The 13,192-nt window shown below is 49.1% G+C and overlaps 1 protein-coding gene across 1 annotated transcript in view; it reads left to right on the forward strand.

Annotated features, from left to right (window-relative positions):
- The first annotated feature begins 11,806 nt into the window (after positions 1-11,806).
- Positions 11,807-13,192, forward strand: part of Capn2 (calpain 2) — a 56,224-nt gene continuing 54,838 nt past the window's right edge. Inside the window, exon 1 of the mRNA XM_005348932.3 lies at positions 11,807-12,192. Coding sequence (XP_005348989.1) covers positions 11,956-12,192 — 237 coding nt within the window. The 5' untranslated portion in view covers positions 11,807-11,955. The remainder of the gene's footprint in view (positions 12,193-13,192) is intronic.

A 13,192-nucleotide genomic window follows, 5' to 3' on the forward strand; every position in this document is an offset into this window, starting at 1 on the left:
ACTGTGCAAGATCGCTGTGCAAGGCAAGGACTGGAGTTTGTGTTCCAATACCCACCTAAAAACTAGGAGTGGTCCTGCACACATCTGTAACCGCAGCATTGAGTGGGTGGAGACAGGGGAATAGCTAAGGTTTACAGGCTGACGAATGTGAATGAGTTCCTGGTTCAACGAAAGGCCTGTCCTCAAGGCAGAGGACAAGGTGGTATAAGGGGACCCCCAGTACCTCTGGCCCCTTCGAGAGGGGCATGCAACCCTCCACACACAAATAAAAATAATAAAGCAATGAAGAGAACTAAGTTTTATTACAGAGAACAGCTTCACTCGTCGACAGCTGTGTCTTCTGGCTTATGAGTCCACATCTCAGGAGACAGAATCCACACTCCTGATATGACTTGCATTTCAATTAGTCCCAAGCCTGTTCCGGGACACTCCCTTCTGGATATGAGTCAGAAGCCTCCCTGCAGAACCTGCTCAGGACAAAGGAGCTGGGCCTCAGAAGCACCCTCAGTCCATTCAGACTGGGCACAGCCTAAGAAGCAGAGGCAGAACGAGCTGTCTCCGGAGAGTCTAGAAATGCCAGCTCCAGCCCCGACTCCAACCCCAGGTTCAATCCCAGCCCAAGCCCCCGCACGCACCAAGTACTCCTAAAGGACTGGACCTTCGCTGACCTGTCGCCAGCCTTCACTATTTGGACCCCTGTTGCTCAGCCACAAATGCAGGACTAAGTAAAGAGAAGATCCCTCTGGTCCCCTCAGAGCCGCGGCTTTTTTGAACATGGAGAAATCTCTGCTGAGTCAGAAGCTTAGGGACACATAGCTGAGCTGAGCGTGACTCAGCCCCAGGCTCAGCTCTAAGGTTCCTCCCAGAATGTGCCCTTTTTTGGCCCCAGGCAGGGCTTCCCTCATCTCCCTTAGGAGTGCTCACGGGCAGAGCGTCAAACAGCCTCAGAGGAGCGCTACAGTTCTCTGGTTCGCTCTCCAGAAGGACTGGGTGCAAGGAATGTCTCATTCTCCAAGACTTCAGCTCCTACCTGGAAGGAAGGGGCACAGCTATCCTTCACCTGCTGTGCCTGAGAAGCCACGCTAATCGTGTAATGAACGGATAACCCAAGTCAGTAGAAAAATCTCCTCCTTGGGTGAATAAAGGGAAAAGGGAGGAGAAAGGGGGAAGGAAAAGGGCAAGAGGGAGGGTCAAAAGGGAGGGAACCGGAAGAGAGGAAGTCTCCACCAGCTGAAGCATTCTATCTTTTTTTTTTTTTTTTTTTTTTATCCCAGATCCTAGGTGTATTCACAAGTGGCCCCTGGGATGGGAAGTTAAAAGCACGAGCCAGGCAGGTTTTGAGAAAGAAAAGGAAACCGCCCTACACAAAGACACAAACAGAGGGAAAGGGGATAGTGAGCGAGCTTAAGATGTTCAGGTCAGTGGGAGCAAATCACGGAGAGAAGAGAGAGGGGTCCACTAGCAGGGGGATGGCCAGAGTATCGGGAAGCCACAGAAGGAAAGTGAGCTGTGACAGCCAGCCCCGCAGTCTGCAGCGTGCTGTGACAGTGAGCTCAGGATGCAAGCGCACAATCCAAAATCCACTACATGCAGGGCCTGAGCTCCCAGCTGAAGTGCAGGCTTCACAGTCCAGAAGTTGCATTTTCCTGAGGAAGTAATTGTATCTCTTAATGACTCTGTTTCCCCAGCCCTCATGTCTTTTGTTGGTGGTGTTCTGAGACAGTGTCTTACTCTATACCCCAGGCTGACCTCAAACTCATAGCAACCCCCACAGTCTCAGACTCCCCAGTGTTGAGATTACAGGTGTGAGTCACCATGCCCAGCTCCCCTGGACCTCTGTTCCAGTTTGCTTTCGGTTGCTATGATACAACTAACTTGAAGGCAGTAAATGTTATTTGGCTTAGAGGTTATAGGTCATCCTGGGAAGCCAAGGTTGGAACGCAAGGCAGGCGCTTGAGGCAGAAACCAAGGAGGAACACTGCTTCCTAGCTTGCTCCCTCTGGCTTTCTCAGCTACCTTTCTCATGGAGCCCAGGGCAACTCGCCTAGGAATGACAACTGCTCACGGTGGGCGGGGCCCTGGGAAAATGACACCCCCCCCCAATGGAGGCAATTCTTCAACTTAGGTGTGTCAGGTTGGTGATGAAGATTGCCTATCACAATCTCTAACTTCGGGGGGGGGGGAGTTGGAGGGGAAAATTTGCTTCCTAGAAGACACAAATTGGTACACTCAGTTAAATGTAATTCTTTGCTATAAGACTGGCCAGAGTCCTTCACATATAAACAGCATTATGACTCATGAAGAGGCAAATTGAATGTGAAGTGTTTTCCAAGATCTCTTGACCCTGAAAAAAAATTACAGAACTACATTCACACAGAGACCACCCAGTGGCATCTCACAATACTTGGGTTGCTTTGCAGAGTCAAGTTGCAAGCCATTGGTCTAGAACACCTCTGAAGTTCCATTCAACCCTGGTTTCTGCTTTGCAGACCTCAACTCGTGAAGCATTCTGGGTGAGTATGGCACAGCCAGGGCCTTGTTCTGCAGAGAGGAAAACCCAAGCCCTCCTCTGCTTTCTGTCAGCAACCTGAGCTGTATTTGTGAGCCTTCATCCACCTGAGAGTTACACAGCCCTTTGTCAGCATTATGGATGTCGTGGTCTCTCTTTCACAGACAGAGAAACCAAGGTCTAAGAAGTTAAAGACACTGGCTCAGATCCATAGCCAAGCAAATTCTTAGTGTGATCACTGAGTTACCCCCAGTTTGACAGATGGATGGATACCAAAGGGCCTCACTCACTCACTGTTGATGAGGAGTGAGAACCAGAAGGGTGTAATGGAATCAAAGCCCTACAATAAATGAGCCCACAACAATAGTGCTATGTCCCTGAAGCAAGTCAGTAACAGCAAGGAAATAACACCTGACCCCAGCAGACCACAGCAGGAAGCAGAGGAAGTGTATGAACCAAGTCTCAACTGTCATAAATTATACAGCAAGAACCAGGGGAAATGTGATTGCTGTGGCTTGGATCTTTTAAGATTTGTTCATTTTATTTTATGTGTGCATTTAGCCTGCATGTATGTATAGGCACCACATGCAGGCTTGGTACCTGAAGAAATCAGAAGAGGGCATTGGAGAGTTGCAAATGGTTGCAGGCCATCACATGGGCGCTGGGAACCAAGCCCAGGTCCTCTGCAAGAGCAAGAAGCACTCTTAACCTTTGAGCCATCTCTCCAGCCTGTGATCTGGATTTTAAATGCCTGTCAAAGGCCTATAGGCTAAAGGTTAGGTGCCAGCCTGCAGCACTATGAGAAAACATGGGAACGTTTAGGAGACAGGACACAATAGGAGGAAATGGGATGTGTTTGTTGATCCCTATAGCAATCAATGTCATGTTGCTGTGACAGCTGTCATGCACAGCAACTCTTATAAAAGGAAGTATTTAATCAGGGCTTGCTTACATCCAGAGGCATTATTGAAAAGGGGGTGAGGATGCGAGTCAAATAAACCCAAGCTAACTCCAAAACATTTCAGCTATAATTTTTTTATTATAAAGGGCAAACTCACAGAAGTCCAAACTCAGGTGTGTAACACAGGAACCAGAGATAGAGAGCGAGTCCTGGGCGGGCCAGTGGTTTTTCTCTGGGTACCCAAAAGGTCACGCCCTAACCTGGTCCAGCCTCTTAAAGGTCATTGGCTGAAGGAGGTACCCCATCACCTCTGCCTTTTGTATAGATAAGAGAGTTTTAAACCCAATTTAAAGCTATATACACTAGGAACAGATATTAAGAATAAAATTAGGATTACAACCAGCATAAACAATATTAAGCAAGGAATGTACTCTAAATGTTTTAATAAACATTCTATTCTAAGGAGTCTAAGCCTTGCATTGGAAATGGCTTGGCTAAATCATAAGAGGAAGGTAACTCTGACTATCTAACCTTCAACCCTATCGAAGGCCTGAGAAGGGAGATAATATTATTTGAGTAAGCAGGAAGTGCAATTAAGTAGCTTCCAAAATGTGTAGTATATGACACAGACAACTGACTACCTGTGAAATCACCCAAAGTCTCATTTGCAGTGTTGAAGCAAACAACCTTGGCTAAAGCCTAGAGTAACTGACAGACCATTTTCAGAGTCAGGAAAACTTTTAGAACTGTCGTATCCTATCTTGGCAAGATTTGGCAATATTTTTCCATGTGCCTTGCGTATCCAGTCTGGACACTATGCACTTTGTCAGTGGTCAAGGCATGGGCAGTTCCTTAACCAAAGGCCAGTTGTGCCAAGAAGAAAACAAACTCCGAGTGGAGTGTCTTCGGTGCTCAACATTCTCTCAGGAATAGATTGGTGCTGTCAGGAGCAATTATGTCTCACATCAATAGAACACTAAGTTACTTAAATGTCACATTCTATATATCATTGAAGAGGTTAAGGATTACCTACCTATGCAGAATACAATCTCTGTGTATCTAAAGAACCTAATTAATCTGACTATATGTATAACAAACATGACATGAATGAATATTGATGCATAATATTTAATACCTATATAACTTAAAGACTAAGACTTCATATTAGAATATTAAACAATCTTTAAACAAATGTGCAGTGAATAAGGACAATGACCTCAAAATGTAAACAACTTGTAAATATTTTGATTAGAGGTAGAAATATATATAATGCAATATGATAAGTATATCCTAAAAAATTGTATCAATATACAAAATGTCTTAAAGGTAGAAACAGAGAGTTGGTGACCAGGATAGAGAGAAAACCCAGACCCTTCCACCAGTGTGAGTCTCAGACTGTGTGCACTGCAGGGATCCCTGGCTGGAGAGGCAGAGACCTGTGGAGAGCTGCACTGTGTTCCGGGGCGGGGAGGGGGGTATGCAGGACTCAGTGACAGCTGTAGATCACAAGCTGCTGCTGATTGGAGCCGTGGGTGGGGAGAGTCAGTGCCCAGTGAGGTCCCAAAAGAGGAGTGGACTGGTCCCCAACACCCACAATGGGGCACCAGATGTTACTAAATGGGGGTAGGGGGTGGGTATGAGCCAAATAATCCCAAGATAACTCCAAAAGATTTTAGTTACAACTTTCTATTATAAGGGGCAAACTCACAAAACAGAAAAGTCCAACCTCAGGTGTGTAACACGAAAACCAGAGAGAGAGAGAGAGAGAGAAAGAGAGAGAGAGAGAGAGAGAGAGAGAGAGAGAGAGAGAGAGAGAGGGAGACCTGGGCGGGCTAGTGGTTTTTCTCTGGGTACCCAACCTGGTTCAGCCTCTTAAAGGTCATTGGCTAAAGGAAGTTCCCCATCACAGAGTTTTGGTCCATTATCATCAGGATGGGAAACATGGTGGCATGCAGACAGACATGGTGCTGGAGAGGCAGCTGAAAGTTCTACATCCAGATGGGTAGGCAGGAAGAGAGACACTGGGCCTGACTTGAACATTTGAAACCCCCAAAACCTGCCCTCAGTAACACACTTCCTCCAACAAGGCCACACCTCCTATTCCCTGGTAAGTAGGACTACTCCCTAATGACCAAGCATCTAAATACGTGAGCCTATGGAGGCCATTCCTATTCAAACCACAACTATCCCCTGTAGGCTCACACATTTGAAAACATGGTCCCTAGCCAGTAGTACTGTTTAGGGGGATTTAGGAGGTTTTGGCTAGAGATAGTTTTTTTCTGGGGGGCAAGCGTTGAGTTCATGGCCTCACCCCACTTCCAATTTGCTCTCTGCTTCATGTTTGCAATTGAAGATGTAGTCTCTCAGTTTGCTCTTGCTGCTGTGTCTGCCACTTGCTGCCTGCCTCCCCATCAAGATGGACCCTATCCCTCTGGAACAGGAAGCCCAAATAAACCCTTCCTTCCATAAGTTGACTTGTCATGGTGTGTTATGCCAGCAACAGAAAAGTAACTAGTACATTTGGTCACTGGGAACATGAACCTTAAGAGGCTATTGAAATCCCAGCCTCTCCTGCCTCTCTCTTTCTCCCTTTGCTTCCTGGAGGCCATAGGTAAATGTACAACCCTGCCACATACTCTTGATATACTATGCCACCATCTGCCCAAACCCACAGGACCAGGTGACCACAAAATGGAGCCTATGAAACCATGAGCCAAAAATGGACTTCCTCCTTGAAGCTGATTATCTAGATGTTTTGTCAAGGGGTAGAAAGCTGATTCATAAGTTCAGTGGTTGGCTCTCCCAGCCCCTTCCTATCTCTTTACTATTCCAGCATCCTGGCCCCTCAGCTTCTTATCTGCAACCCCCATACACTCCCTCCAACACAGCCACCAAATGATTAACAGCTGACAGACTTCCTCCCTCGGGACCTTACCCTCCACTGGCTCGGTGTCTGATGCCACAGTGCTATTCGGTATCTTCTGTGTCACTCCCCGGCAACGAACCTATTCACCCACTGAATGAGAAAAGGAATGGAGCCAGGGAAAGGAAAAAAATGAAGAGACCAGGTTGACCTATGCTTCTGCAACTGTGGCCCCCAGATCGTAATTGAACAAGCCCAGGGTGATACTTAACCTTCATTGTCACCTTGAATGGATTTGAAAACAACGCAATTCTGGATGTGTCTGAGGGTGTTTCCAGAAAGACTTAACTGAGGAAAGAGAGCCCACTCTGAATGTGAGTGGCTCCTTTGCACGGGTAAGGGTCCCAAACTGGGTAATGAGAAAAGCAAGAGGCCAGCTGGGCACTAGAGTCCATGTCTGTTTCGTGACCATGGCAACAGTGTGATAAGACACCTCATGCTCCCCTGCCAGGGTGGACAGTATCTCTCAGACTGGAACCAAAGCAGACCCTGAACTGCTTTTGTCAGGCATCATGTCACACTAGTAAGAAAAGTAACCAAGCGTGAAGATACCCAGGGATGCTTACAACCAAGATGGCGCCTAGAAGCCCTGGGGAGCTGCTACAGCTGTGGTCGGTGTGTTGGGAGAAATTACACCATCCAGACTGCACACTCAGGAGCCAAGTGACTGAGTGCCACATTGGCTTCTCGCCCTGTGAACTTGAGCACATATCAGGGCAGTTCTACAATTTCTACTTGAGAGGGACTTGAGAATTGAAAAAAATGCAGGCGGTAGGTGGAGTTGCTAGGGTGGTCTTGAGGCTTGCCTTGTAGCTAGGTTTGCTTAGTAAGCAACTTGTTCTGGTTCAAAACACTGATTTGGAGGACTTGGGGTTACTGCTGATGCAGGGGCCACACCTCTCTGGCACCCTGGGGTGCTTCCCATAGAGCAGGCAATGTTCATCTCTACATCTGTTCCCTTCATCGGGCACTGTGAAGACAGAGGATCAGCTGCAGCAGCCTAGGTACTCAGGCGCCCTCCTATGGAGGTGCCGTTGCTGCTGCTGCTGCTGGCAGTGATGGTGACAGCAATGATCATACTGATGGTAACACCTAAGGTCCAGACATTTCACAGACATTGAAAGCTGATATGTGTAACAATTCTGACCGTGTGAAGTAGGCAGTCGTAGGTCCCTGCTTGAGAAGAAACCTGAATTTGCTTCTCTGTTGCTTTGATAGAACACTTTCACCCTACAGCTTCCAATCCATCATTGAGGCAAGTCAGGGCAGGAGCTCAAGGCGGGAAGCTAGAGGCAAGCTGAAGAAGAGACCCCAGAAGCGTGCTGTATCCTGGCTTGTTTCTAGGCTCGCATTCAGCTACCTTACTTATACAACCCTAGGCCCACCTGTTTGGGGGTAAGACCTGACCACAGTGGGACAGGCCCTCCTCCATCAGTTAGCCATCAAATGCACCCCCAGACATGTCCAGTCTAATGTAGGTCACTCTCCCCTCCCTGTTGTCTCTAGTCTGTGTCAAGTTGACAAAAATGATCAGGCGCAGAGGTAAGTAAAGGGGGGTGGGGAGCTGGCACTTTGAAAATGTCACACAAATGAAGACATAATCTATCCTTAGCTGATCTGCAGTTAGGAGAAGCCCTATGTAAGCTCCTCTCAGAGAGAGCCATCTCATGTCTATGGCCCTGTGTGCAGGCTGGAGACACAGGCAAAGACATGCTCAGAAAGAATCTGGGCCTCTGGAACTTTTGGAACTTTCTTCGGGCTGTTTCCTCTTCCCTTCTAGTCCTAGCACCCCCACAGATTGATATTAAAGAGACACCTGCCTGTCCAATCTCCTCGTCAGCTCTCGGCCATCATCCAGAAGCTCCCTCTGCGATTTGAGGAGAGAATAAATATACAATCTCTGCAGAGGAGAGAAAGTCTCAATTGAGTGCTATGCAGCTTTCTGTAGCTGCGATCCAAACACTGGGAAAATAGATAAAAGGCAGGAATGATTCGCTTGGACTCAGGGTTTCAGGAACTTCAGTCTGTGCCTGGCTGGTCCTGTTATTTAAGGGCTGAGCTGAAGCTCCATGGGGGCAGGAGCCTGTAAAGGAGAAGGCTGTTCACCTCACTGTAGACAGGAAGTAATCAGAGAGGTCCTGAAGGCCATGTATACTTCAAAGGCCTCCTTCCAGAGACTTCTTTCCCTTGCCAAGTCCTGCCTGCGAAAGTTCCTACCATTTCTCCAAGTAGTGCCACCAACTGGGGACCAAGTTCTCAACACCCCAGCCTTGTGGGGGACATTAATGTTCAAACAAAAGTTGGCACCCAAAACTGGGCTGTTTGTTTTTGTCTCCTGTACACTAATACAGGGCGGGGGGTGGGGACGACTCAGCCTGTGTACACTAGGCAAGCGCTCCGCAGCTGGACAGCTCCAAGTGTTTTTTAATAACACTGGAATTCATATTGTCTGTGACCTGCTATCTATTTATATGACAGACCTGAAACAGGGAGAAGAGGAAAACATGGGTGTCCCTCAGGCTAGACCTGCCTTGTCCTTTGCTGTCTGAAGCCAGGAAGGGAGGCCCTGGGACTATGGTCTAGGGCTTCAGAGCGAGGCTCAATTCACCATGTCAGCTGTTGCCGTATCCCTCCTAAAACAAGGAGTGAGGATTTCCTGTGGGCAGGTGTGAAGTCTGCGAGCCCAACAGAGAACTGCAGTGTGCGCACACATACACACACACACACACACACACACACACACCCCTCCCACTTTCTTTTTCCTTTTCCATCTTGCTCATATTCCAGATATGACAACTGTTTCTGGCTCACCCACTACCCTTCTGGTCTGGATGACTCATTTGGGAAGAGGGGATCTGTGTGTGTGTCTTTATGTTTCCCTGACAGGGGTCACGTTTGCCTAAAAGAGAAGACTTGGCCAGCTCCCCTGAGATAACATTGCCAGGGAAGCTTTGGAAAGCATAAAGAGCAGTGTTGACTCAGGTTACAAACTGGCCCCTGTCCAGATGGTGAGGTCAGTCTTTATATGTTTGCAAACCAATTGCAGCGGCTTTGGACAGTCTGGAGCCTTTGGGGAGCAGCGTTCTATGTACACAGTTGGTTAGGTCTGCTGCCCTGCCTGGATGCACCGTGATGGGTGTTCACTAAACTGGAAAAGGAAGCCAGCCGTAGGTGAGAAGAGACTTTCTGCTGCCTCAGCCTTGCAAAGCTTCTGTCTTGCAAGTTTCTACCTTGACGGCAATGATGGGTGTAATCTGCTCAGACATTTACTGCTGGGGCCTGGCCTCCAATTGCCAGGGATTAGGCACTTCCTCCAGGTAGTAGCCAAACTCCACTATAACAGGTTTGGGACAAGCTCTTGGGGAACCAAGAGCCCCGAGCCCAGGAGAGATCAGGGTGGGGCCAATAGAAATCAGACGGTGGGGAAATCAATGGCTTCCAGGAAAGGACTGTGAAGCTTCAGAAACCATAGCACAGAAAGCCCCTGAACTACAAACAATTGCTGTGGAGCCCCCAGCTCTTTCGGTGGCACACAAGATGGTGTAGTGACAAGCGGCGTGCCTGTCAGGCAATGTACCGAGAGTTGAAACTTGAAGACAGAGGATGTGAAACAAAGTCAAACTTAGGTAGGGAGAGGTTGTCATTTGAAAGAAAGACTGTGGTTATGGGCAAAATGATCCTGTCTCAGGGCTCTGCAAGCATCTCAGATTCAGAAGAACTGGGAGAGGGGTTTGTCTTGCTGTGGCAGAGGAGAGCCAAATGGTAATGTAGAATCTGGAAGAGAAGCTGGACAAACACTTGAACAGCCTAGCCAGCCAGGGAAAGTTCTGGCTGGTGAAAGTGGGCTGGGGATACTCAGCTTTGTTTGTGTGTGCTCTGGCCAGGGGAAAGAAGAGCTGGGGAACCAGAAAAAAAAAAAAAGGAACCCTGAGCAAATGAAGCAGAGGGTCAGCCAAGGGCAACAGTGGACTCCCAGTTAAAGACAAGACTGGACATGGTAAGGAGTGGTGTGGATAGCTCTTAAAGCTCAAATTATAGTTATTGTATTGATATAAAATGAAAACCTTTTTTGTTTGTCTGTTTGTACACTGTTAATTTTTTATCACTGTCAGATTTCCATCGGGCCCACCAAGATGTCAGAACTCAAAAAGAAGAGGAGGACTCTAGACATGCTTCATGCACAGGAGTGTGCGTGGGTGGGCAATGTGAACAGACAAACTGGCCTTGACACAGGGAGAAAGACACCTTGATTCCTCCAGGAACAGAGCCATTTGCATATCACATTGATATTTTAAGTTGCTACAGTTACCTACAACTTCCAGAGTTACAAACTAACTCAGAAATGATGCTAGACCATGACAACCTGGAGGGAGGTTCCAGACCTCGGTTCCTGAGTCTGGTCCAGAGAGAGACATTTGAGACTGCGTTGTTCTGGCTTTTCTCTCTGTAAAGCACTGCCCAAGACCCGCTAACTCTATAGTAGCATCCTTGGCTTTCACTCAGTAGAGGCCAGGAGGACTCCCCTTCCAGCTGCGACAATAAGAAGAATTTCTGCAATCATCTCCAAAAGCCTCTTGGGTCACATGGGAGGGGTGGGGGCTGCCTCCCCTTGAGGACCCCTACTGGAAACCATTCATAGCACAGGCAGAAACTAAGCCCTCCCCATATTCATTCCAGAAGTTCTCTGTACGTGAACTGCAGCTCAGAAATTCTCTCTTGACAGAGTGGTGGCAGCAGTCACCAACACTGGCTCTCTTCTAAATGTTCTCTCAGTGTTATCTCAATAAATCCTCCCAGGTAAATTTGAGTTTTAGATACGCTTCACACAGTTGTTGTAGTATAGGTTGGTCTCGGGTGGTATTTGAGGGCTACACATACTAAAACCACACTTTTTTTTCCTTTACTTAAAACTCAGATTTAACCCGGATGGCTGTTTTTTGACAAATTGTACAAACCAACTTGTGCACAAGTAACTGTCCGCTAATCGCAGGGACCCTGCTCTGCCTGTGACTAGCTTTAACCCTTGGGGTTACATCATTGAGCTTCTATGGGACTCAGTTTCTCTTCTGTAAGATGAACACGCCGGCAGCCACTTCTCATAAAATTTCAGGTATTGACGCACTTGTCCAGAGTCTGCAGAGTTATTACGATCTTGGGCCGGTGAGTGGCAACTGGAGTTAGTCTCTACGCTCACACTGCGACTGACTCATCCTGTTTCCTGGACAGTCATTGCTGAGTTTCGCCCGGCATTCCTCGCGACCGACACTCTGGGGTTTGAGTCCCAACTTTCCCATCCCAATTTGCGAGCATTCCCCACCACCGGGTCGCGCCATCCCGGGAACCGTCCGAAGGTGGCAGCAGCGGCCCCGCAGTCCTCCACGGTCGGGCTGGCGCTGTGCAGGTCGCCGGCTGACCGCGTCCTGGGCTAGGCGACGAGCAGGCCGGGAGAGGCAGAGGCCACACCCCGCGGCCCAGGCTCTTCCAGCCGGTGAATCATCGCCTGCAGCAGCGGCTCCCGCAATCCGCTGCAGCGCCCCGGGCCCGGCCGCACCCCAGCCGAGTGCAGCGCCCAGCGTCTCCGCGACCCCTCTCCCTGTGCAGTGAGCCAGCCCGATCGGTACCATGGCGGGCATCGCAATCAAACTAGCCAAGGACCGCGAGGCGGCCGAGGGGCTGGGATCGCACGAGAGAGCCGTCAAGTACCTCAACCAGGACTACGAGACGCTGCGGAACGAATGCCTGGAGGCCGGGGCGCTCTTCCAGGATCCTTCCTTCCCCGCCCTGCCGTCCTCTCTGGGATACAAGGAGTTGGGGCCCTACTCCAGCAAAACTCGGGGCATCGAATGGAAGCGGCCCACGGTAGGAAGCACCCGGAGACCGGGTGGGGCAGGGAAGGGCTGCAGTGGAAGGCTACAAGCCAAGACCCGAGGCTCCCGGGCTCGGTAGTGCTAGCTTGGTTGTGCTCCGCGATTGCTGCTAAGGGGACTGCAGATGCAGGCTGTGGCCCACCCAGTAGACCTGCCCCCAGATAGCCCAGAGCGCTTGGCAGGACAGGACCCCACATCCCAGTAGCGGGCACGCCCAGGAGGCCGCCTTTGTCTTCACAAAGCCTCGGGGACACGGGGACACTGGGGTGAAACTTTTATTGCACTCTAGTGTTAAGATGGAGGGAGGGGACATGGGTCTGCTGTGCGGGTCAGTATCCGAGTAGGGTAGAAGACTTCCGACTGCTTTGGGAAGGAAAGGGTGGGCACAGCCTGGCGCTGGCTTACATAGGTGGTCACAAGTACCTGTGATGGTTGGTTTTATCCAGCTTGGATCTTGTTTATTTCTCAAAGTGTAGCTAGCGTACCCCTCCCTGCTCCCCAGTATTTCCCCAGGTAACTTAACAAAGAATTGAAAGGCTTATGGAGCCTGTTATTCATTATTTCGCTAGCTCAGAGTCCTCACCTGGGAACCTCTGTCCCACTCCCAAATGTTCTTAGGCCAACCCTCAGGATCTCTGCCCTTATGCCCTCCCAGTTCCCGGGTGGTTTCAATCTCCAGTGGAATTCCGCCTGGCTGGCCTTGACTTTCCGGGGAACCTAGAGGAAATCTAGACTCCTGTTAGAACTGGGCATTCGTGCCCTGCTCCCATACTCTTGATCCTCCCAGGCCACTTTAGTTATCCTGAATCCAGTTCAGGATCTAGAGAGTACCCTAGAGCAGCTGGGTGCTCTGCGAGCCCTGGGTTCTACCCAAAACACCACATAAAACCAGGTGCATAGTAATGTATAATCTATAATCTATAGATTATAGTCTATAATCCCAGAATTTAGGAGGTGGGGACAGGAGGATCAGTTAAAGCGGGGGGGGGGGG

This window comes from Microtus ochrogaster, chromosome 6 (assembly GCF_000317375.1).
Source record: "Microtus ochrogaster isolate Prairie Vole_2 chromosome 6, MicOch1.0, whole genome shotgun sequence".
Lineage (NCBI taxonomy): Eukaryota > Metazoa > Chordata > Mammalia > Rodentia > Cricetidae > Microtus > Microtus ochrogaster.